The 25,085-nt window shown below is 39.7% G+C and overlaps 1 protein-coding gene and 1 non-coding gene across 2 annotated transcripts; one reads left to right on the plus strand and one right to left on the minus strand.

The window, feature by feature from the left end:
- Nucleotides 1-234: 234 nt before the first annotated feature.
- LOC136881001 (uncharacterized) lies at nt 235-25,085 on the plus strand. The gene is made up of 2 exons (XM_067153576.2): nt 235-325; nt 23,392-25,085. Exon 2 carries the CDS (start codon nt 23,401-23,403, stop codon nt 24,094-24,096), a length of 696 nt encoding a protein of 231 aa, XP_067009677.1. The 5' UTR covers nt 235-325; nt 23,392-23,400; the 3' UTR covers nt 24,097-25,085.
- TRNAS-UGA (transfer RNA serine (anticodon UGA)) lies at nt 13,785-13,861 on the minus strand. Its single transcript has one exon. It is a non-coding gene; the product is annotated as a tRNA-Ser (tRNA).

The raw sequence follows: 25,085 nt of genomic DNA on the forward strand, positions 1-25,085 counted from the left end.
GACACATTTTCTGCCTCGTATATCCTGCTCTACGTGATGGGAATCGAACTGTTGTACATGAGGAGAAGAGTTTGTCAGACTCCTCTTTCTCTCCCACTTCATCTCGCCCGCACTCCTAGCAGAGAAGCGGGACTCGATCAATACAACATGGAGGAGGCGAATAGGCTCTGCTTCAGAGGGGTGGATAGGAACATGACTTTCAATTCTGGCACAAGATAGCGCGCAATTCGCAACAACATCCCCCGCCTATTGTCCTAAGAGCCGCCATTTGCAGCTGCATCAAGAGGGCGAGGCACCACTGGGGCAATCAACTCACATAAATAAGGTAAGCAAAACTCACACCTGTTTACTAACACAAATTAACAACACGCGACAATTTCAAGTTCAAATAAGTCCAAGTCTCCTATCACAGCACATATTCGAATAGCTGACAGCTTCCAATTATTATTTGTGAGTATTTTTTTATAAAGTTAAATGAACTTACCATTTTAAGACTTACTTCGAAGCCTTAAATTTTTAATTGACTAAGTGGAGTTACAATAATAAAATAAGCCTTCCAAACAGTCAAAAGATGTACATTTCATTTTAATTTTGTAGAATAATCAAATTAAAGAATGCTAAATAAATTATTTGGTAGAATTTACACAAATTAATAAAATTGATGCTAATAAAAAATTAAACGCCAAAAATGCAAAGTAAAATAAATGAAAAAATATAAAACAGCTGGAAGCAAAAGATATTAGTGGATAAATGCTATAATGTTAAAGTGAGATGTAGAAATTTCGGTTTCAAATTTCCAAGTGATCATCTCTGAAATCAAGGAAATAACTATAGCATTAGTTATTAAATAAATTATTTAAAAATGCCAAGCACTTTTTTATCCTTCATGAACTTGTCAATTTGTAATAGTTCTTACGTATTTCAAATTGCACAGATTTGCTCTTATTGGTTCAAAAGTTTAAGCCATTTATTCTATTTACTCTAGTGCCATGCCAGTTATTTCAACAGCGGGTGTTATTATTAATTTTACACCTTGTCTATAATTACAGATATTTTTATATGCAGAAAAAGTAATTATCAAACCAAACTCATTTCGAAAATTTCCACCTGTTGAACAATTAAACATCCTTACTAAATTAATATATTTTGACGTTACACACACACTGACTGGTACTGGTATTCGAACGAAGATCTTGGTAAGTCTGCCCTTTTAGCATTTCTGCACTGTTGCAGCGAGGTGTTGGTATATCTTGTTTCTTATTGGCTAGGGCTACATTGTGGTGGAAGGGAGTGCTTCCCGTACCCTACTTCTGCCTATCACAACGAGAATGTTCTTGCAAGATCGTAAACGCCCTATTCACTATTTGTTGTTCTCAACCTTGCGTTATCCCACTCCTACTGTACATTGCATTCTGTGCTTTGGTTCGCTGTCTGAGTATCACAACTTCATGCTCGTAAAATATTATTCGAATTATTCTGCACGATGGCAAATATACACGAACGCAATTTTGGCCTACACATAATACTATATATTGGTGACGCCGGGTTTAAATGTGGTTATCACACGTAAATGAAGCTTAATAAATAAATTAATGAAGGAAAAGAACCTGGGAGAGTAATTAAACCCTTTTCATTTCAACTGTGCACTAATTTGCAGTCAATTTACCAGTCAGTAGCATACATAGATTCTTGCAGAGGGTACCTTACATCCACTTTGAGTGTGGTTTAGTGTTTAGTAAAATCATCATAAATCTGCATAAGTGAATTACTTATCACTGTAGTTTTAACTTGGCTAAATAGTACTTAGTTCTATTTTGAAAATAATTTAGTTACTCTTCTTTGACTACTACCTAATTGCAATGACTAGTTCGTCAGATACAATGGAACATTACACGTAATTATTTTATTATTACTGAACACGTATTTTATTGCTCGTATTTTGGAATCATCAAAAGAAGAGGAAGATGACTGAAATATCCATGACTGAGAATGAAGGGGTTGCAATTTAAAATCCATGATATTTTAGGAAAAGAGTTTAATGTTTTATCAATTTACATCTTTGCCTCCAAAAATACACTTGTTACACATATTTTATCCTTGATCTTCTATTTTCACACCAGGCAAATGCTGGGGCGGTAGCTGAATTAAGGTCAGGGTCACTTCCTTCTCACTCCTACCCCTTTCCTGTCCCAACCTCCCCATAAAGGCATATCTATTTCAGTGCGACGAAATATAATTCTAAAAAGAAAGAATCATATTAAAACTGGTGTGTACATAGTTTTATACCATTTATTATAATATGGAAGAGTGTTACCGATACAACTCAAAATGTTACAATTTCGAATTAAGCAAAGTGACCAATGTCAGTATATTAAAAACCATTAGAAGTGATTTCTGGCATTAATACATTAGATATTGTGTTGAAATATTATAGGAGGTTTTAGAGGTCGAAAGAACTACACAACAACGGTAAAATCACAAAAATTCAATTTTTGAGTTCTAACCCAACGATATATTTTTTCGATGCTAAAAAGAGCAAAAGTGTATAAAGTTTCATGATTATTCTGCTCTGGATTTATTCTACTTTACCAATGGCCTACTGGTTTGTTAACATAATGTAAAACTGTGTGAACAAATAGATGACATTGTATTTGCTGTACAAGGAAATGTATGAATGTTCGCTGTATGGTACCCTCAGCAGTTAACCCTTTTAGCTTGTTAGTTAATTAGGAGTCTTGATATGAATACTATGCCATAGGGAATCCATACTCAAGATGGTCATTACTAGCCCTAGGATTGGAACCTCAGATTTTAGTGCGGTGATGCTTCGTAGATCTCTCATGAAACCAACTTTCGCACTCTTCCGCGAAGGAGCGATTTACCTCCTACCAACCTGTGTACGCTGAACGATCCTGTGCGGCGGTTAAATACTACAACGTTTCAGAAAGCCCAGTGTAGTCGACAATGGACTCAAATTTACAACCAAGTAATAAGAAAAGTGAAGGCTGTTAAAATTTCATCTTTGTATAATCGACTAACATCTTAGGGGTTTTTAACATGATGACCATCAGTGCTGGAAATATTCTAAGGAAACGGCTTATTTCTGCCTTTTCTTCAAGTAAGCTTCCATTTAGCCAAATTATTTTCTCCCGAGAAACGTGCAAGAAATAATTGGTAAAGCAGAATATGTAAAATTCAAAGATATCTTTGTAACTGAAAGATACAGTGTATAGTACAGAAATGCGTTCCAATAACTCTAGAAGAGATATTTATATTTAAATTATGGAAAAATCGATTAAAATACAACTTATTATATTTGAAAAACCACGTTCCATTGTATGGAATGCCATCAAAAAATCAATGACCCATAAGAACACAGATTTTATGACATTTCCCTGTGTTTAACCAGTGAAAGGTCTCGGGAATGACTGTTGGTACTGGCACATACATTTGCATCACCTGTTTATACCACTAAGTTTTGAGATAAATTTTAGTCTCATTTACGCTGACCATTTGTTTCTTCTTGTTCCCCTTCTTTCTTCTAGTACCTTTTCTGTTGCGGGTGTTAGCTACGAACATGACGATTCCAAACTTGTTAGGTTCGTTTCACAACAATTTTGTAGAAGATACTTGGTATTCATCTCTGAAGAACCTCAGTCAGGAGATCTCTCGGCATCCTCTCTTTTTCTCTTTCAAAGAACCTTCACAGCCGTAAATGGGATACAGATTTTAGCGAAAACTACTATTTTTGTTATTCTGTGCCAATAGCTAACTTCGATAGTAATTTTGCATTAACCAAAATCCATGGCACAACAGTTTTTTGGAGCTTGACGACGAATTCTTTTGGCCTCTATTCATGGCCTCCTATATTGAGGTCACTGTCTGACCTCCAGAGGGCTCCTCAAGTTGAATCACGTAGGCTGAGTGAAACCAGCACCCAGATTCGCTTAAAAATCTCTGAACTGGCCGGGAATCGGATCCGAGGATTCCTTGTAAAAGCCAGCCTCGCTATCTGAAGACTACGAGGCCGGCACAAGTTTGCAGTAATAAATAAGTAAAGTATTATTACCTACACATAAATCAATAAGAAATTTTCATACGTTGGCTTTCTCTGCCTTCAAACGTTATTATTTTCACAGTGCAGCCAGTTGCTCATAACTAAAGCAACATTCGGCGTGGCCAGTATGTGGATGGGTCACCATTCAATACTGCCACACTGTAAACACCAAAAAACTGTGTCAGCCATATCCCTACAGAATACTGAACCCCCTGACACACACACACACACACACACACACACACACACACACACACACACACACACACACAAACAAACATGCAGAACGTACCCAATAACACATTTCAACACACAAAATAAATAACTTAAACATAACATGAAAAACTTATAACTGAAATACACTTATAACAAAACTGACAGAGGAGCACCAATCGGCGCACCGGTATCGGTACCTCACATAACACCTATCTCTTCGGAGATATGTGAACATAAGGAATACCAGGGCGTTAAACGTTATGAAAGGCTTTATATGTTTTCACATACAAACAAATGTGGTGGTTTGACGTTGTGAATTTTTAAGTAATGTCCGTTATCAAAGACGATTCCTTAAGGAAAGAGTGTTTGTATGAAGATCAGAAATATGTTGGAGCAAAATGTGAAGAATGGAAAAGAAGTAGAACTGCAATTAGTCACTTTCGTAATGTTGGTAGTATGCCGACAGGCATTATAGTGACTTAAGATATGCTACAGAGTTCCAGGTTGACCATGTCAGTTAGAAGAAATAATACAAGCATTTCTGCTAAGTCGGATAGCGTTTTCCCGAACGTCGAATATCATTCATTTACAATACCACCCTGTGAGGATGGTTGCCACGTTGTACTTCCTCTTAAATTACCACTCCCAACAGCTCTCTCCGGGAAGTAAAGAGGGAAATGATTTCAGTGACGTTGAATGGTATTTATAATGCAGTAAATGGAAACGAAACGGCACTGTGTAAAGATCTGTTATTTTAAACTTAACTTCTTATTGCCTTGGATTATAAACAAAGCTGAAAAAGTACCCATTCAAAAGCACAACATTATGACGCTTCAGTGGCAACGGCGACGGAAGTTACTAGATTCCAACATGTGTGTATTACAAATCACTTTTGCTACTGAATGTAAGAAGTCATATTCATTTTTGATTCAACCTTAGTAAGGTAAGGAGATAGCTTTGTGGTCTAGGAAGTTTCAAATATCTTAATGACTCTTAGTATTTTTTTAAATTAAAATTAATACACCATGAACCTTATCTCCCCCCCCCCAACCTATAAATACATCTACAAAAATATACTTTGGTCTATACAAATCAAACAAAGAAACTAACAAAAGAAGCTTTACTAAGTTATTAAGTTGATATAATTTTCCAATGTAATCTAACAGATAATCACCGAGCGAGCTGGAACCGTGCTTTAGTTCATCTAACTATTAGCTTGTATTCGGGAGATGGTCCGTTCAAATCTCAGTGTCGTCAGCTGTAAAGATGGTCTTCGCGGCTTTACCTTCCACAAACGTTTGATTAAAAATTACTTTTTTGATCTACTAATGCACTTATATTATTATAAGTGCCTTCCTAACTGCAGTGCTAAAGGTATTCTGAGTTCAAACACGGGTTCGATTCTGCTTCAGGAAAACAAGAAAATTAAAAATTAGAATTCCTGATGTGGAAATGCATAGAACCATTGGATTCACTCATTACAAAAACAAACTTTATGAAGTTGGAGGCATAGACACAGGCATAACAGTTTTGGCTTAATTAGTGCCAAAGTTATAGACAGTGGAAATCTTTGACTTCCTTTCTTCACATGACATCAAAATCTATATAAGGCGAAGTTGAGGTTTTGCTTTAGAATACGACAGTCATTATCAGAGTAATGGTGAAGCACGTAAGATTCTCGCTTACAGAGGTGCTTATGCTTGTATTGCTGAAGTTTCTCGCAGTTCAGTTTCGTCGATACTATCTCAAAGTTAATTAAAATCAATGCAATCGCTGATAAGACAAACTTCCGAAGAACAGTATAGTCGATGTTAGACATTTAAGTAATGAAACATCTTACTACGACTAAATCGACCGCCAATTCAAGAGGAACACTCTCTTCGTCTTCTTCTTCCTCCTTGAGTTTTTCTCACGTTGTAGTGGGGTGTACATTCAAGGTAAAAGTACTGAATCTGACAAAATGTGGAAACGAGAGGGCAATGATTATCTAGACCTCATACATTTAATAGAAACCTTATTATTATTAGCCAGTGACAGCTATTCTCTAAGTAAATTTATATCACTTTTTAATAAAATGATTTACAGGTAGGGCTAAGGATGTAATCTACACTATATATTCTCCTTGTTCTAATGTGACTCTTCATAGTTTGACTTGTGGTATGAACATGGACATGTTCTTCAGGCTGGGGGTATATCAGGAGTTAGTGTCATAAATTTCCAACATTATTATAACCATAGCAATCAGTGTTCGTCTATGTACATTAGGTCAGTAACGTCATCAATTTCCGACGTTACTGTAACCATGGCAATCAGTGTTCGTCTATGTACATTAGGTCAGTAACGCCATCTTCTCACTGTGCGCTTTCTTCCGGTTACCAAGAAGTTGAGAAATTCCCGTGACAAATGAACCCTCTTTCAGAATGAAAATCACTGAACTGCCCGGGAAACGAACCCAGGGCATTGTAATAACAGACAGTCACGCTACCTCTACTCCACAGGACTGGCTAATAATAATCAGGTTAGCAATACATGTATGAGGTCTAGAATGTATTTCATGTTTTCACAATTCATGGGCCGTTTCATTCTTTCGCGGATGCACTCATATTTCTTTCGATTTATTGGATCTCCTTATCTCCCCAGTGAATGGAGTTAAAATATGTATTACCCATGCCCCTGCATCCCGTAAGATGCTGCTAAGAGGGGACCAACCAAGGAATATGTATTCACTCTCTCGCAGTCTAAGTCCAAATCATACCAATGGTTTTGTGCTATTCCGTGTATGTGAGATGTTTTAAAAAAATTTCCACGAAAAGTTAAAAAAAAATTCTGTCCGTAATTTAGAAAACAAAGAGGTATTTGTTTTATGTTTCATCTACTGTATTAGTTTTTAGATGTTTACGGCCATTACAGACCACAATAATCAATATTTACACATTTTTAGAAGCTACTTTTGCAGCTCAGTATCGTTGTGTTCTCACCCTGGCAGCCGGTCTCCTTTCTGCTGCCCACCCGCTGTTCTGATGTTCTTTTTCGTGAAAGCCCTTGAAGTTTTTGATCTTGTTTCGGTTAGCAATGCCTTCACGATTTAGTCCAATTTTTTAGACCCTTCATGACCTCCGTGAACCACGTATCCCACGTTTCATATACTGTATATGCTATGATTTCATGCAAAACCATTCCTTTCGCAATCGACATGTTACTCTGTACAAGAACAAAAGTTCTTAGTCTTATCTATTCACTTATTCGTTACAAATGATTGGAATACATGAAGTGAATTTATTCACTGTACCTTATGAAACCGTGATTCATCCTGCTTTCTTGTCTTCAGTTTCTTAAGACCAGTAACACCAGAGTAATCACTCCAGGCTAGCAGTGCAGTTCTTGTCTTTGATGAAACAAAGAAACATTTCACAGTTTGTTTTAGAATGAATAGGGAACTCACTGTATCCAAAACCTTGCATCGCTTTTGTTTGATTTGTCACTCGGACCAGTAATAAGTTGAGTCTTGATTCTTCACAAATTGCTGGCAAGGATATGAAAGTAATTTGATATGATAAACCTATTTAGCATGGAGCATCCTCTTTCCGCTCATCAGTATAAACTACGTAATAGTTTACCAAACTCCCTCCAGGGGCGCGGACATAATTTTTTGAACTTTGTTGCAGAAATGCTACTCCATACGTTTACATGTTAAGTAGTCTTTCCTCTCTAGTTCAGTTCTCAAGAAATCTCTGGGGATCCTACAATAGAAGCTCAGAGTTCACTATTCAACTTGTTGGACTTTCTGCCTTCGGAGGCTGCTACTGCGCTCAACTGCAGGCACCTTGCTGCTTTTCTGAGTTAGATCAGTACAACTGGCCTGGTTAGTTTGGATCTGTTGAATGTCCAACATGTTCTACAATGCAGATTAATTTGATAGACATCATTCCTTATTCAATAAAAAAAATCTATTTGATATTAGTACATTTACTTTTGGACAAATAATATTTTCAACATGTTAAACGTAATCACACTTAGTCAAAGTTCACATAAAATACCTCAGTCTTATGAGCAACTTGCCTAAATGAATTAATCAGATTTACGACTACGTCTATCTGACTGGTCGTCTCTCTCTCTCTCTCTCTCCCTATTTAACCCGTAACATTTGCGTTGTTAATCCACCGCGTGGCATAACACTGCCACAAAATTAGACACTGGTATGAGCCTGGCAGCACCTCCACTACTTTTAACCAAGCCTGGCATGCCAGTAACGTAACAGATTGATCTACTGAATTCATCAGGCCGCCCCGTTATTCCAGAACTCCAACTAACCTTGGATTCCACTATATGAATAATGACTAAAGGTATCTGGAATTCGGTGTGGGAGGGGATAAATAACTGTATCGGAATGTATAGAAAAGTTACCCACATATTATTATCATTGGATTGGTATTGTAATAGTCGGGTTAAATCTACTTAACATAGAAGATCCCCTATTCAGAGTTTTATTTCCAAAAGAGGAAAACAAGTTTGTCGTGTAACTCTGAATCCTTTCTTATTTAAGGAAATTCAAATTAATTCTAGAAGTAACATTCCCCTCAAACCCTGTCTTCAAACGAGGACAAAGTAATATTGCAACATACTTACTCAAGGCCGCCTGTGTGTGTGGTGATTTGTGAGATTAGCTGCCGCCCTCGGAGGGGAGGCCCGGGTTCGCTTCCTGGCTTTGCCATGAAATTTAAAAGTGGTATGAGTCCTGGAACACGGTCCATTCAGCCTCGTGAGGTCAATTGAGTAGAGGGGAGATCATTTCTCGCCCCAGCCATCCTAGAAGTGGCTTTCCGTTGTTTCCGACTTCCCCTCCAGGCAAATGCCGGAATGGTAATTCATTTAAGGCCACGGCCGCTTCTTTCCGTATTCCTTGTCTATTCTTTCCGTACCGAGCTCGATAGCTGCAGTCGCTTAAGTGCGGCCAGTATCCAGTATTCGGGAGATAGTAGGTTCCAACACCACTGTCGGCAGCCCTGAAAATGGTTTTCCGTGGTTTTCCATTTTCACACCAGGCAAATGCTGGGGCTGTACCTTAATCAAGGCCACGACCGCTTACTTCCCACTTCTAGCCCTTCCTTGCCAATCGTCGCCATAAGACCTATCTGTGTCGGTGCGACGTAAAGCAACTAGCAAATATATATATATATTCTTTCCGAACTTCCCAACCCCTCCACAAGACCCATGTTCATCATGCGAGGTGAGGCCACATGAGCGAGGTACTGCTCCTCCATCCCAGTTGTATCTCCCGACTCGAAGACGCACTCTGCAGGACACTGCCCTTAAGGTGGTACCCTCTACCACAGACTAAGAAAGAAAGAAAGTACTTACTCCAATATCGGTTCAAATGATGTGCCAATACCATACATATTTGATATGCCATGCAATATAGTTTAAAGGTGATATTCTTGCCTCTGTAGGTTATACTATGAACCGAAAATGTTTCTCTTTTGTTAAAGGATGTTTAAAGCCCAACGATTTGCTGTGGAAAATATTTTGGCGTCATTAATACGTGCTCATGATGGGGAAGGAGCAACACTTTAGCATTTGTGTGAGATATGGCATAAATTTTGAAAATAGTCCTTAGTACGTACTATTCTGCTGACCCGACGGTCTAGCGGTAGCGAGCCTGTCTGCCGTCCAGAGGCCCTGAGTTTGATTCCCGGCCAGGTCAAGACATTTTAATCGAGGTCCAGTCAGCTTACGTGATTACAATGGAGGAGCCATCTGACGAAAAGATGACGATCCTGATATATAAAATGTAAAATAGCGGCCAAGGGAATTCGTCGAACTGACTATGGGTCTCCTCGTAATCTGCAGGTCTTCGGGAGTGAGCATGAGTCACGTTGTAGGCCAAAGCCCATCAATGCTATAGCGCCATGGGGGAAATGAGACTACATAGCTAAATATCTATTAGCTCTATAGACCTCGCTATTTTACTGTTTTTATGGATTTTGGATATACTGACATGACGGAAACCAATCGCGTATTTTGCTTCCTCAAAATATGAATATTTGAATCTCTTCCCTTCTCTTTTTCACAGTTAGCATGGTCACTCTTTCCACCTTCGGTTAATGTTATTTTCGGTTGCATTGGCCAGCTAATCCGACTGGATGGCTTCATGGGCTAGGCTCAGAGTAGTAAGGTAGGTCGAGGATTTTATTTCTGACCTACTGCACATACGCAGAATACTTGGTGGTCTAAGATTTAGGGAGGTAGATTTCTTCTTGACAGGCCCAAGTTCGATTCTCAGATTGCTCATGAATTTAAGACTATTTATAAGGATGAAAAGCCATGAAGTCATGCTCTGGTACGACATTTGGGAGGACAATTTGGAAGAAAAATGGGTTCAAATATTCTTATAAAACTTTCAAAGACTTTTACTGCAGATAAATTCCAGAGCAATGATTAATGAGCTAACACCAATCCCATTTTATTATATCCTCATGCACCATGTTAGTGTTGTACAAGTCTACAATCAGGTTTCACACACCTTACGTATTTGTGTTTACGGTCAACAGGAAACGATATTTCCATGGATACTCACTTGAGAATCTAGAGCGTTGTCCTTCCAGCATCTACCTAAGTTTAATATTATTGTCTAGGGAGTTAATTTAATCATCTCCACGAACCTTCTCCTTACTCTCGCCTCTTCCTATCACGACATAATTAGACTTAGACTTGTATGCCCCCAGAGAGGTTTCAACTTAATGCCTTTGATAATTTTCTCATAGTAACCTTTATAACAAAATTTAATATTCAATACTCATGATATTGCTTCCTTTCACTTCCTTTCGTTGTCAGGAATTAGAAACAGTCAATTCGCTGCGGAAGGTCTGTGATTCAATAGCAGATTCGAATTCAGAAGAGGTATCCTAAGAACGTATTGGTATGAAATAGAACCACCAACAGAGCCATAAAATCGAATATTGTAATAGTATGGGCTTTCTTCTCTTTTCAGCATGTGGACTAACTTTGAGTTTCTAGAAATTATCAGGTGAGTTGAATTCGTATTTTTACCGGTTCTGCAAATATTGGCTGATACTACAGCGTTGCCCAGGGAACGCAAAAAATGTGTATCACCCAATCTTCGATCGAGATTATCATTGTCTTAAGAGGAAGTAGGACTGGGCAGTCATCCTCACAATCTTCGAGGACGCTCTTCCCTTGTTCATGTTACTTCTAGAGCAAAGAATATGGGAAATATAATCTAATATTCACTTAACATGGTTTGGATATGACGAATATATCTTTGGAGAATTTAGAAAGAAATTGAATTCACGGAATAGGGTTTGATAAATAAACTCCTAATCCAATTGCCCTGTGTTCGATTTCCGGCCCTGTCGCAAATTTAGCATTGTCGTGAGAATGTGAAATGGAATGCAATGGTCCTGAGTCAATCATACATTCTAAAATTTCAGACATGATTTCCTTCAAATCCCACACAAATCTAAAATGAAATCTGATATATGGGCTGTTCCTTAATCAAACCAAGGGAATAGCTATAAATATAGCTCTATGCCATAGAGACAGATTACCAGACAGATTTCGCAAAACATATGTACACACATGCAGAGAAATGGTGTCCGGACATAAAAAATCAACACTGATCCACTCTAGTACGGAAAAAGAGAGGAAGGGAGTGATCGGGTAATGCTGAAGGTACAGTGTTTGAATTGCTATACATCCAACACTGTGCCCATTTAAACCACAACACTCTTGTAACGGGCTGTTTATCTGCAACAATGTGTTATGTTTTACATATATAGGGACACTATTTATGTACATGCATGTACAGTAACTTCAATTTTTAATATTAATTCTTACCGGAAGAGGTCCGGTTAATGAAGAATACACTCATAACTACCGCAATAAAACTCTGTGTTATCTTTATAGGAATCATTACTTAATTATCATATCTTGACTCTAATTTTATTCCTCACATGTTCATTAGCAAAGACATCGTTTCATTTCATGCAGAGATAGTTCCTCCCTCACTGTTTGGACGAATTATGTTCATGGTTCTCTGATTATTCTGTTGATATTGAAAGATTCATTAATAATAAAATCTAGAATAAGTTTTATTAATCTACAAGTAAATACGAGAATATAGAGGCAATCGTATGTACATTATGCAAATAATCCTCAGTTCTCCGATGCACCTTGCAGCTGAGCATCGACACAGGCGATGATACAGTCCCGCGCTACGTGTTTCCTAGCTACATATACTGGCCTGCGATACACAGCGAAGATCGCGGTATGTTAGTGCTAAAGAGTTAGATGTTCTTACAGGCGATATTGCCTACTCGACATTTCTTAGCTATTGAAGATGCTAGTCTCCAATGTACCAATAAGTACATTCAGCCTCGGGAGGTCGATTGAATATAGCGGGGTCTGATTCCACAATTGAATTAAGAGAAATGATTTAATGTAACTTACTTATTACACAACCGAGCCTCATTTTATTTCTGAAACTTACTTAGCAGGTATGGGACCTGTGAACTCCTCAATCCGTACACTTGTGGAATGAGATTTTCAGTAGAAATATTGTACTAAAAGAATATTGTTAGTGCAAATGCTATTTGTTATCTATTAAATAAAATGAAATTGATCTATTTCTTATTAATACAGTACATTGGACTTAGATTTGATTTTATTTCCACTTATTAATTTTAATATGTAAATAATAGCAGAAAATATCCATAACAACTCAAAGAGATATTAATCTTTCAAATAGGCAACGGGAGCGAAATTAGGCAAATAAAGGTAAAATAATAACCAATCCTAATATTCCTAAATGTAGGGAACAAGGTTTATCTCTATTCGACACTTTGATAATTTATATCACCCAGTTAAAAATAGCCATATTGCCTAACTTTCGGGCTCTAGATATTTATTATATTATTACATAGTTTAAGGCAAACTCTACTTGTTATTGGGCGCCAAGTTATAGCTTGCTATTTTAAATGATGAAAACAAGCAATAGTCGTGGTGAATCATGTGAGTACGACCACGGTTCATATCGCGTTTACCGGTACTGATCCTTGTGCGCAGATTACATTGTGGCCATACGTGTAAAGGTGATTACCGTAGTTACATTTCACTGCCTCTCGGCGTAACACAACGCCCAACAATACTGGTAACTAAATTATATGAAACGTGAAAGTAACCGTTGTTTGTCGCTGTTACTTTTCGTTTGGAACTACAATCTTTGTAACCATATCCCTGGTTCATCACTATTCGGTGGATTGGTCTAGAAATAAATATTTATATAAAATAATTAGAGTTCTTTTTTTAAATGCGATAGAACAGTAAAGAAAATTTATTTCATTATAATTGATCGCTTGGGAGAAATAATAACAATTTGATTGATTATCATTAAATAATACTAAAACTTAATCGAAACAGACTTTCAACGTATTAGGTCGTGTTACGTACATGTAGTACGTGTTGAAGAGATGTTAAGTACAGAACAAAAATGGCCAGCCGGACACCAGTGGGATCCGAACCCACAACCTCCCGATTTCACGTCGGTTGCTCTACCAATTGAGCTATGGTGGCCTAGGCCATCTTCGTTCTGTTCCCACTGCGGGCTGGCCATTTTTGTTCTGTACTTAACATCTCTTCAACACGTACTACATGTACGTAACACGACCTAATACGTTGAAAGTCTGTTTCGATTACAATGCGGTCGTGAAAATTCAATATTCATTGACATGCCCCACAACGGGCGACTTAAACGCACTCTACAGTGTGCTAGCAGCAGTGCCAGACCTGTAGCTCAGATCCTTTCAAACAGAGCAAAGATGGCCTAGGCCACCATAGCTCAATTGGTAGAGCAACCGACGCGAAATCGGGAGGTTGTGGGTTCGGATCCCACTGGTGTCCGGCTGGCCATTTTTGTTCTGTACTTAACATCTCTTCAACACGTACTACATGTACGTAACACGACCTAATACGTTGAAAATCTGTTTCGATTACAATGCGGTCGTGAAAATTCAATATTCAATACTAAAACTTATTTGTCCCTTTCCATTTTTATCACCCTGCTCCTCTCAAATTGAAGTACGTTTACCACATAGATGTTGCAGGAATTATGGGGCTGTACTATTATGTCTAAACCCCCCCATGGCACTACAGCCCTTCAAGGGCCTTGGCCTACCAAGCGACCGCTGCTCAGCCCGAAGGCCGGCAGATTACGAGGTGTCGTGTGGTCAGCACGACGAATCCTCTCAGCCGTTACTCTTGGCTTTCGAGACCAGGACCGCTATCTCACCGTCAGATAGCTCCTCAATTCTAATCACGTAGGCTGGGTGGACCTCGAGCCAGCCCTCAGGTCCAGGTAAAAATCTCTGACCTGGCCCGGAACCGAACCCGGGACCTCCGGGTAAGAGGCAGGTACGCTACCCCTACACCACTGGGCCGGCACTCTTATGTCTAGCATTGAAAATTCCATTACGATTTCTATACTCGCTGAGACAGGTGAATTTCAGCAGGTGGGAAATACATAATATGCCTTGTCGTTCATGCTGGTGTATAATAATGAAAAGTGGTGTCAGATTACACTTTCGGAAAATCAAATTATCATAAATATGTCTTTCATTAAATGAAACTCAAATTGTTATCCATTAATTTGTTTTATTTGTATCTAACGAATCGGTTTTGAAAGACTTTTGTAACGAATTTGCTATGCTTTTGTTTGCTATTTGCTTTACGTCGCACCGGCACAGATATGTTTTATGGCGACGATGGGATAGTAAAGGCCTAGGAATTGGAAGGAATCGGCCGTGGCCTTAATTAAGGTACAGCCCCGGCACTTGCCTGGTGTGAAAATGGGAAACCACGGAAAACCATCTTCAGGACTGACTGCCGACAGTGGGCCTCGAACTCACTATCTCCCGATTACTGGATACTGGCCGCACTTACGCGACTGCAGCTATCGAGCTCGGTGTAACGAATTTGGAGTGGAGAAGTGTAGGATTCAGTGCATTGAAAATGGGGAACTGACTCATGGTCTACAAAAATACCATGAATGCAATAATCAATCCTATAGATGACAATGCTCCGTGAGCACTCAGCAGTAAGTACGGTGAAACAGGAAATGGAACTCGTCACTTCAGATAACCCTCCTCCGTGCGTCCGAGGTCCGCTGACGCCTTTCCTGGGCCAGTGCGAGGTGTTGTTTCCGATTATGTGATGTCATCCGGAGCATCCTTCTTAATATACGGCTACAAAATACGAGTCAACTCAAGGTACATCACATGGTCTTTGTTGGAATGCTCCACTTTGGACAGTCGTTGTAGTGATATCAGTCCTGACATCCCACGCTCGCCTCGCGATCAATCAATCGTGGCCAACCGCAGATTTTTCTCCTGCTCGATGCTTGACCACGATTCCTCCTCTCATGGTATACCCTCGATACCGTTGTACGGGAACAGCCAACGAGATTGGCTAATGTAGAAACGCACTACCGGGTTCCAATCACCTGCTTGCAGTCGAAGTCGCTGAAGTCGCTTCGTTTACCCATCACTGTCTCATGTGCAGAGCAGAGTTCAGCTCGTTATCTGTGTCGTTGTCTCCACGTGGTATAGTGTCATCAGGCATGAACTGTCACCGCTTACTTTATTACTCAGAGTATACTTCTGTGAAAAAAAAGCCGAAATATTTAATTACAGTACATACATTACCAGCTGCAGATAAAGCTCATCAATATACTTAACGACATTTAATTCACATTTCGATATATAATTGCCTTCTTTTCGTACTGAAAATAGCATTACTGTACTGTACATTCCACACTGTTTTATTACTGGTAGGTTGAATTACGCTGTACAGAAATGTAAACACTGATAGTCAGGAATACACATTTTTTTTTTTTTTTTTTTTTTTTGCTGCTATCATACGGAAAAACAGTAAAAGCAATTTAAGTTAAGTGTCCTTTGACTCATAATCTCGGCTCCACAAAATGTGCACCAACTATTCGACATCCTGTGGGAGGTATGGCTTGGATTGTACATGGTTGGCATGCATCACCTTGTGAAATCCGTCCCCAGATGTTTGTCAGCCGCAAAGCGGGGCAACACATAACTAGGCTGGTATTCCTATTAAGGTGATTAAGCCTTATATATCTTTGTATATATAATCTTCGTAAAAATGAAGTATTTACATTTATAGACAATTATATTCCGAATTATTTCGAGGACTATATAGATATAGTTTCCTTACATTGCTGATATTTCAGCCACTGACATACTTATTATACCTTAAAGATATTATTTTTACAATTGGCTTTACGTCGCACCGACGATGGGAAAGGAATGGCCTAGGAGTGGGAAGGAACTGGCCATTGCCTTAATTAAGGTGCAGCTCTGGTATTTACCTGGTGTACAAATAGTAAATCAGGGAAACCCGACTTCAGGGCTTTTGACAGTGGGTTCGAACCCACTATCATCGGAATGCAAGTTCACAGCTGCGCGCCCCTAACCGCATGGCCAACACACTCAGTATATATGTAATAAAAAAGCGATAGTAATAAATATAGCATTCACAACAAATATAAGCCAGTACTAAATGTACAAAGACACGAAATTAATTGCTCATCCAGATTGGTCTGTAACAAATATCTACGCGAAAGTACCGCGGGACACGTAAATTTACCTACTTGAAGTAGTCACTATATTACATCTGAGATTAAAGATGCTGCTGGCGTAATCGTGCAGACAACGGCTACGATAACAGCGCGAAAAGATGTTTGTTTCCTCTCATCTCTTCCGGCTGCAGTCACCTAGGACGATCTCGGGATGGAAGATCGCTACATAGTAATGGAGACAACAGTGTAACGGATCGAAAGGAACTGCTATATTATTTTTCCCATATCTAAACTGAGTTCATAAATGTATGTACAGGGCAGTATTGTGTTTAGCAAAACACCTTACGCAGACTGGAAATTAGTTTGCTTCTCATATAGTTTAATTTCTTCATACCTTCAGGTATTTTTTATAGTCTAAGTGAATACATTACAAAATAGGCAAAAACCTTGATGGCATTCATGACATACCTTTACATTGGATGAGATAAATATAGTTAGTTGATTACGAATAAAAATTTATACTAGACGATGAATGACAGAATAAAAAGCATTGCGTCAACTGTCCTTTTGTATTTTACCCGATCCTATCTTCAAGATTTAACTTGGTTTATAACTATGTACATTATTACGTTTTGGTTTCTATTGTTCCCTTTAAGAACCTTACCAGAGGATCCAGATATAGAGAAATGCTATCCTAAGTAATAATAAAATTACAAAAGGTTTTCCAGGATAACAAGCAAACATTTTGTTAATTTAGTGGAAGTTACTCCAATAAAGCAAGCCATTTTTACCACCACCCGGACTGTCAAGGAAGTTTTACGTTCCTTTCCAATATTAAAATTTCTATTCCCCCACCTCACAATTAATGCAGAAATTAACATCTTTCTGCCCTCCAGGATCCAACTGTAATTTTGTAGAAACTTCACCCCCTAGTCTAATTTGATATTATCAGATTCGCTTCATTGTGTGTGTGCAGCCATTGAAGGGAAGTGCACCATTTAACACGCATTATGAAAGGTGGAGTAGCTTGATTACCCCCCGGGGAATAGGGTAGCTTCTATACCCCTGCGAGGAGGGAACGTTCATCTCACAATTAAGAGAAGAACATACCAAGGAATGAAGTAAAACTTTGCACAATGAATCCCCCATTCGTAGACCCCCCCATCGCAGTTAACTAGAGATAGTTAATCAAGATTTTGAATTCTTACTTTCTGTATCATAAAGGTGTAAAGGGGAGAACGTCTGCCACTCCATTGAGCGTTCCTCCATCCGCCTCTAACTCGCTTTACGCCAATCTTTCTCTTTTTAGTAGAAATTTTGCTCTGTGGGCCGACAATTTACTTGTACCCAGTGCAAGCAGACATTCGTATGTGCCTTGACGTAGTAGGAAATAGAGAAACAGTCATCGGTGTCCCTTGTGGCCCTCAAAGTGTTAAATCATTCATCCATTCTCCTATACATCACTGTAAGTCCTCACTCATAACTTCACAGGGCATTTTTAGGAGTCAATCAGTGTTATTTGCACACCAAATTACACTTTCCACGTTATGTCCACATAAACCTGGACACAATATATTATTTACTAAATTCTTCAATAACCAGTTGATAACAGAGAGTAAATTTCAGACCGCAGAACAAATACTTGAAAATAAATTACCAATCAACCAATCAAGCCAACAAATAAACATTTATTCAAACAATCAAACAATCTATCGAGCAATCACTCAGTGTATCAATAAGTTAAAAATATTGTTAGCCAGTACGCTATTCCAATTAGTCCAACCTGTTTATACGCCTTACCGGAAGGTCTCTGATTCGATTCATTTGAAATACAGATATTTTAACCGCTGACCAAGGGTCTCCTGGGTTTGACCGAAGAGATGGTAGTCTCAAGTACAGAATCTGTGCAATGCGGCTGGAACCGTCGCCACACCGACCGCAAGGCACTCCGATATCTGTAGGGTATCTGACTGATCTCCTGCAAAACAAATTTCTTAATGGGTAGTATATGACCCAGGAATTGGGTTTGTTGTGGGTGTAGTACTTTCGATTTATCTTAGTCATTAAATATAGTGTCCGTATTCCCTGAGTTCTACATACTATGCTTGCCAAACGTATTCTAATTACATGTCCAACGTGCACATGGGATGTCGAACTTGTTTTACGATTGGCTTTACGTCGCATCGACCCAGATAGGCCTTATGGCGACGATGGGATTGAAAAGGACTGGGAGTGGGAAGGAAGCGGCCGTAGCCTTAATTAAGGTACAGCCTGGTGTTAAAACTGGAAACCACGGAAAACCACATTCAGGGCTGCCGAAAGTGTGGTTCGAACCCACTTTCTTCCGGATGCAAGCTAACAGCTGCGCGCCCCTAACAACACGGCCAACTCGCCTGGTGTCGAACAATTACATTTCAGATCTTTATACATTACATGTCCGGAAGTACTAACATATTATGAAATAAAGTTGAATAATTGCCCCCTCAATCGACGCAATTTTCTAGGTGGGAATGAATCGATGACCTCCACATTACATCCCTCTTATTTCCAGTCATAATCATCATCATCATCATCTAGGAGAAAGTGCATTTTTCAAATCCGCTATTATTAATAGTATGGCATACAATACTGTTATACAAGGACAATATGAATACAAACATATTTACATACCCAAACCCCATGGCGCAACAGCCCCGAAGGGCCTTGACCTCATCCCGATGGCCTACAGATTACGAGGGGCCGTGTGGTCAGCACGACTAATCCTCTCGGCCGTTATTCTTGGCTTTCTAGACCGGGGCCGCCATCTCACCGCCAGAAAGCTCCTCAAATATAATCACGTAAGCTGAGTGAACCTCGAACCAGTCTTCAGGTCAGGTAAAAATGCCTGTCCTGGTTTTGAATTTAAACCGGTCCCTCCGGGTGAGAGGCAGGCCCGCTACACCTATACCACGAGGTCGACAAATACTCACACAGTTCACAAATTAATTTCCAAATTTCTTAGGTACTGCACTAAGTCAGGGGCTACGTATACAACTACCCTGAGGTTGCCGTGGTAAATTCTCAAAGATCACTCATGTACAATGTGAGCGACAGTCTATCCATCGGCACCACAATCACACGCGAGATATGATAACTTCCTCCAACTGAACAGTGCATCAGCGAAAACACCATGGTCAATCAAAACTTCTATTCAGCCTACTCCACGTCCTTCTGGGTACATGGAAACCAGGATCCTTCACTTTTATAGACGGCATACCATGGAATTCTGAAGTAGAAGTCGATTTTCAGTTCAGGTTCCACTGGTTTATAAGGTCGAAGTTCTCAACTGTAAGTCTCTGAGCTGTGCATAGGGCTGGATCCCACGATTTGAGCCTACTAGTCTGTAGGTTAGCGATATCAGTATGGATTGGTAGCTGTTGATTTAGCTGTATCCTCTGATATTCTCTGACCAGAGCGATAAGTCTGCAAAGGTATGGGGGAGTAATATGGCAGAGAACAGGAAGCCACTGTATTGGCGTTGACATTACCGTGCCTGAAATTATTCTCAACGTGTTGTTTGTTGTACATGAATTTTCATACATGTGGACTGTTTAAAGGCACCGGGGCACAGTACTCAGCAGCAGGAAATACTAGACCAATGGCTGAGTAGCCCAGGGTAGTGATGCTTGATCCTCATGTTCCACCACACAGCTTGGGGAGAAAGTTGTCTCCATTGTTCAATTTTGCAGCGCCACACGTTAGGTGTTGCTTGAAGGATAGAGTTCTATCTAGAGTGACGCCCAGGTACTTTTGAAATAAGGGGTGGTACCTTGGCAGTTATTTCTTTATTGGATAGCCAAAGCTCAGAAATTGATCTGACAAATAAAATGTTTTATAAATATTTGAATAAGATTGTGTACTGGACGAACAAGGACCGCTGATCTTTACAACTCAAAGCTGAACATTTTAATCCACAGTCCAGTTTCCGGGACTGTATAGAGAAATTTCTCGATCAAACTTTTATGGCTGAATATTATATACGAATAGTCTAACACAGAGCTGTAAAGTCACACAACGGAGCCTGCAGGACGTTCCAGTTATGCAGCATTAAACCCGCACTGGTGTAATTCTATTCGGGGAGCCTTCCGTGGTATCTGGAATCCACTCGCTAGTTGGTCACTTAGGGACATTACCTGTATCTCCGACAAATATATCAGCGGCATCACAAACAGGTGACTGACAAGTCCTTGTTTTGTTGATTTTACGAGTTGATGCTTCTATATGTCAAGTTATTTTCAAGTGATTTCAATCGACATCACGAAACAAATTCTCCATGTTTGTAAAAGATGAAGTTGTTAGATTCAGGCTGTGGAGTGAGTTCTAAAGAAAACGTGCATTACAAGGACCATTAACCGTAACACAAGAAATCATGCGGTGAGCATCTACTTACCATAAAATATCGGATGATACATTGATCCTTAATTTATGGACACACTGTGGAACTTTCTTATTGAAGATATGGTGGTCTTAGGTTAGATTTGCCTTTCCATCTAGTAATCAATATCTACACTGTAAGTGCAATAATTTGCTGGTATTAACACAGAGGAACTAAATGCAAGACTTTTCCCTTGTAATTACCCTAACTCAGTCGATGATCAATTCGAAACCGGGTGAGTTGGCGTTTGGGGACGCGCAGCTATGAGCTTGCATCCGGGAAGTTGCTTTTCTGTGGTTTCCCATTTTCACACCAGGAAAATGCTGGGGCTATACCTTAATTAAGGCCACCACCACGGCCGCTTCCTTTCCACTCCTAGCTCTTTCCTATCCCATCATCGCCATGAGGTCTATCCGTGTCGGTGAGACGTAAAGCAAATCAAAAAATGATCAATTCAAAAAGTTTAATAACAAAATTTACATCGTAGCTAACTTGGAAACAATTAAACCTTTATAACCACAGCCTTCCAGAAATAATATGCTACAGTACAAAAAACTGGATTGTTTCCATTATATTCATCATTACATGTTATACATTTTTCGGCAAATATTCGAATGAAAACATTTTTGTATATAACTAGAGCCCGGTGTAACTCACTGAAGCGGGTAACAAGCATAGTCTAATTTACACAATTGTTATGCTATGAGATGTGCATAAACATTAGGGGTTCTACTCATCAGAACCCCTAGAATTTATGTTTTCCTTGCTACACTACGGAAGAGCGGTCTAGTCGACACCTCCTAATAACCAAATTCGTTTGCATTCTAACCTATTACTACATACAAATCCGGGGTCTATATATAACTAATGATTAAACGGGTGCTATATTTTACTCATGTGATTTTCTCTTTAGCCACTTGTTATATAAATATAGGTATAATACGAATTCTTATAGGAGAGAAATTTTTAAAGGAATCTGTTGGATTTCCATGACCAGGTTTCATGCTAATCGCGACCATTCATTGTTAGTCCAGAAACATTTATATAGCTTTCAATCATATTGCACTTATCCTGATTCTTAGTTTGTAACAAATTTTCAGTTTCAAGTCAGTTAATTTAGAACTATCAGATTCTTCAGTCTGCCAAAACTAATTTTGAGTAATAAATTTAAATGTTACCTGAAAATTAAAACACATGGTACTGTTACCATGCGCTTTATTTCAGATAGTTTAAGCATTTCTTTTCTAATACGTTTACACTTCAGGGTTGGTTTTTCTCCAGGACTCAGCGAGAGATCCTATCTCTACCGCCTCAAGGGCAGTGCTCTGAAGGAAGAGAGATTTCGTCGGGGATACAAGTGGGAAGGAGGACCAGTGCCTCGCCCAGGATGCCTCACCTGCTATGCTGAACAGGGGCCTTGTGGGAGGATGGGAAAATCGGAAGGACTAGACAAAAAAGAGGGAAGGAAGTGGCCGTGGCCTTAAGTTAGGTACAATCCCGGGAAACCACAGAAAAATACTTCGAGGGTGGCTGAGGTGGGAATTGAAACACCCCTCTACTCAGCTGACCTCCCGAGGTTGAGTGGACCCAGTTCCAGCCCTCTTACCACTTTTCCAATTTCTTGGCAGAGTCGGGAATCGAACCCGGGCTTCCGGAGGGTGGCAACTAATCATCACACGAACCACTACGCCACAGAGGAGGACAGTTTGTACATACATTAATTAATAAAAGTTTCGGTAGGCTGGAGAACCTAACAGTTATAAAAAATATGAAAATCTTAGTTGACAAAAATATTTATTTCTAGTTATTTTGACCGGGCGAGTTGGCCAGAGGATCTCAGCTGTGAGCTGGAAACCGGGAGATAGTGGGTAAGAACCCCACTGTTGGCAGCCCTAAAGGTGGTTTACCGCGGTTTCCAATTTTAACACCAGCAAATGCTGGGGTTGTACATTAATTATGACCACAGCCGCATACATCCCACTCCTAGGCCTTTTCTATCCCAGCGTCGCTATAAGACCTATCTGTATCGGTGCGGCGCAAAGCAAATTGGAATAATTATTTTGATAAATCTGTGGTGCTATGTTTCAGGTCAACCCCATGGTGCGAGTATACAAGAGAAAGACTTCTCAGAAGGCGTGGACGGAGGAGGATGCGGAAGCTGCGGTGGAGTCCGTTCGTCAGGGTATGAGCTTGAGGGAGGCCGCTCACAGGTACAAGATCCCAAGAACATCCATCATACGTCGTGCGAAGGGTTTCGTAAGCTCAAGAGGGGGACAGACTGTTCTGTCCAGCAAGTGTGAGAAGAAACTCAAGGACATCATAATCCGACTTCAGGAAAGAGGGTTTGAGCCTACTAGAGATGATGTCCGACGACTGGCATACGAATATGTTGAGGAAAATAAACTGGACCATCCGTTCAATAAGAAGCAGAGGATGGCAGGATCTGCGTGGTTTGCGTCTTTCATCAAGCGGCACAACCTGACGCTTCGAAAACCAACGGGACTCTTCAAGGACACTGGGCAGGAGGTGGTTGTATCGGAAAACTACCCATTCTACGACTCTAGATTAAAGAAGAAATTGAGACTGGAAAGACAAAAGCAAGAAGAAAGACTTCTAAAAGAGAGAGAAGATGCGGATAGGAAGTGCGGTTTCTGTGAAAGGGATTTCTCCATGCCCTGCTCAGCACAGTTCGCCTCCAAGGTTCAGTGCCAGTCCTGTCTAGTGTGGTACCATGAGGTCTGTGTAGGAGCAACCAGCGCAGCTGAATTTACCTGTGGGAAGTGTAGAAAATGACAGTCTTTCATCGATGGTGGTTTCAACAATTTCATGTCTCGTCATCCTCAATAATATCCACTAGAGTAACCACAGTTCGTACTTACGTTTATGTGTCGTCGTGAATACATGCCGTTCACCATCAACATTCATGGTTGTTTCGCAAACTCTTTTCGTATATCTGGGAATGTTTAATTTATTCTCTTAAATGCTACATTGCCTGTTACCGATTTAAGTTATTCGGGTGGGATATTATTGGTATCCACTTGGCATTTGATTGGTTTTTACTACATGTGTTTCCTTAACCAGACTAAATGTAAGGTTTAGTGCGCTGGTTAACCTTCCCTTCTTCATTTCCAAACTCTCGATAAATCAAACCTATGAGGCAGGACTGATCTAATGACCACGATTTTATAGATAAGGATACGGAAATTGGCTCACCACATGAATCTTCCAGGCGATTCAAATTATATTTTCTAAACAAAGGATATAAAGTACCCTGAGCATTCAGAAATGTGTGTCTTGCAAGGAATTTCGGCATGAAGGGCATGACATTTCCTTTGTCAGATCTATGACCCTAGCAAGATGGGAGTAGCGTGTGTAGGAGGAGCAAGTAATATGTGGAGTGGAAGGGATGGTACTCACAGTGAATGTGTCTGCGAGCTGATCGTTTCATCCACCGTCTTCAGTGAAAACCTTGGATTCGTGGTGCCTACGAATGCGTACACGGAGAGGCTGGCCCTGTACCCTGTTTGTAGGACACGCACATACAGACTGAAAACATGTTACAGCAGGTAATAAACCTAAATCTTGAATAACAATACCCCTTTTCATCTCCACCTTATATCAGAGAAGTAAGAAAATTTTGGAGCTCCTTCATAGAGACTGCCCCAAATATACCTTGTGGCTAATACATGAATTTCCTCCAGATTTATCATCAATTGCTACCAGTGAATAAATACATTTGATGTATCCCAGATGTCAAAATTATCTAGAAATATGTTTCTGTA

This window comes from Anabrus simplex, chromosome 9 (assembly GCF_040414725.1).
Source record: "Anabrus simplex isolate iqAnaSimp1 chromosome 9, ASM4041472v1, whole genome shotgun sequence".
Taxonomy (NCBI): Eukaryota; Metazoa; Arthropoda; class Insecta; order Orthoptera; family Tettigoniidae; genus Anabrus; species Anabrus simplex.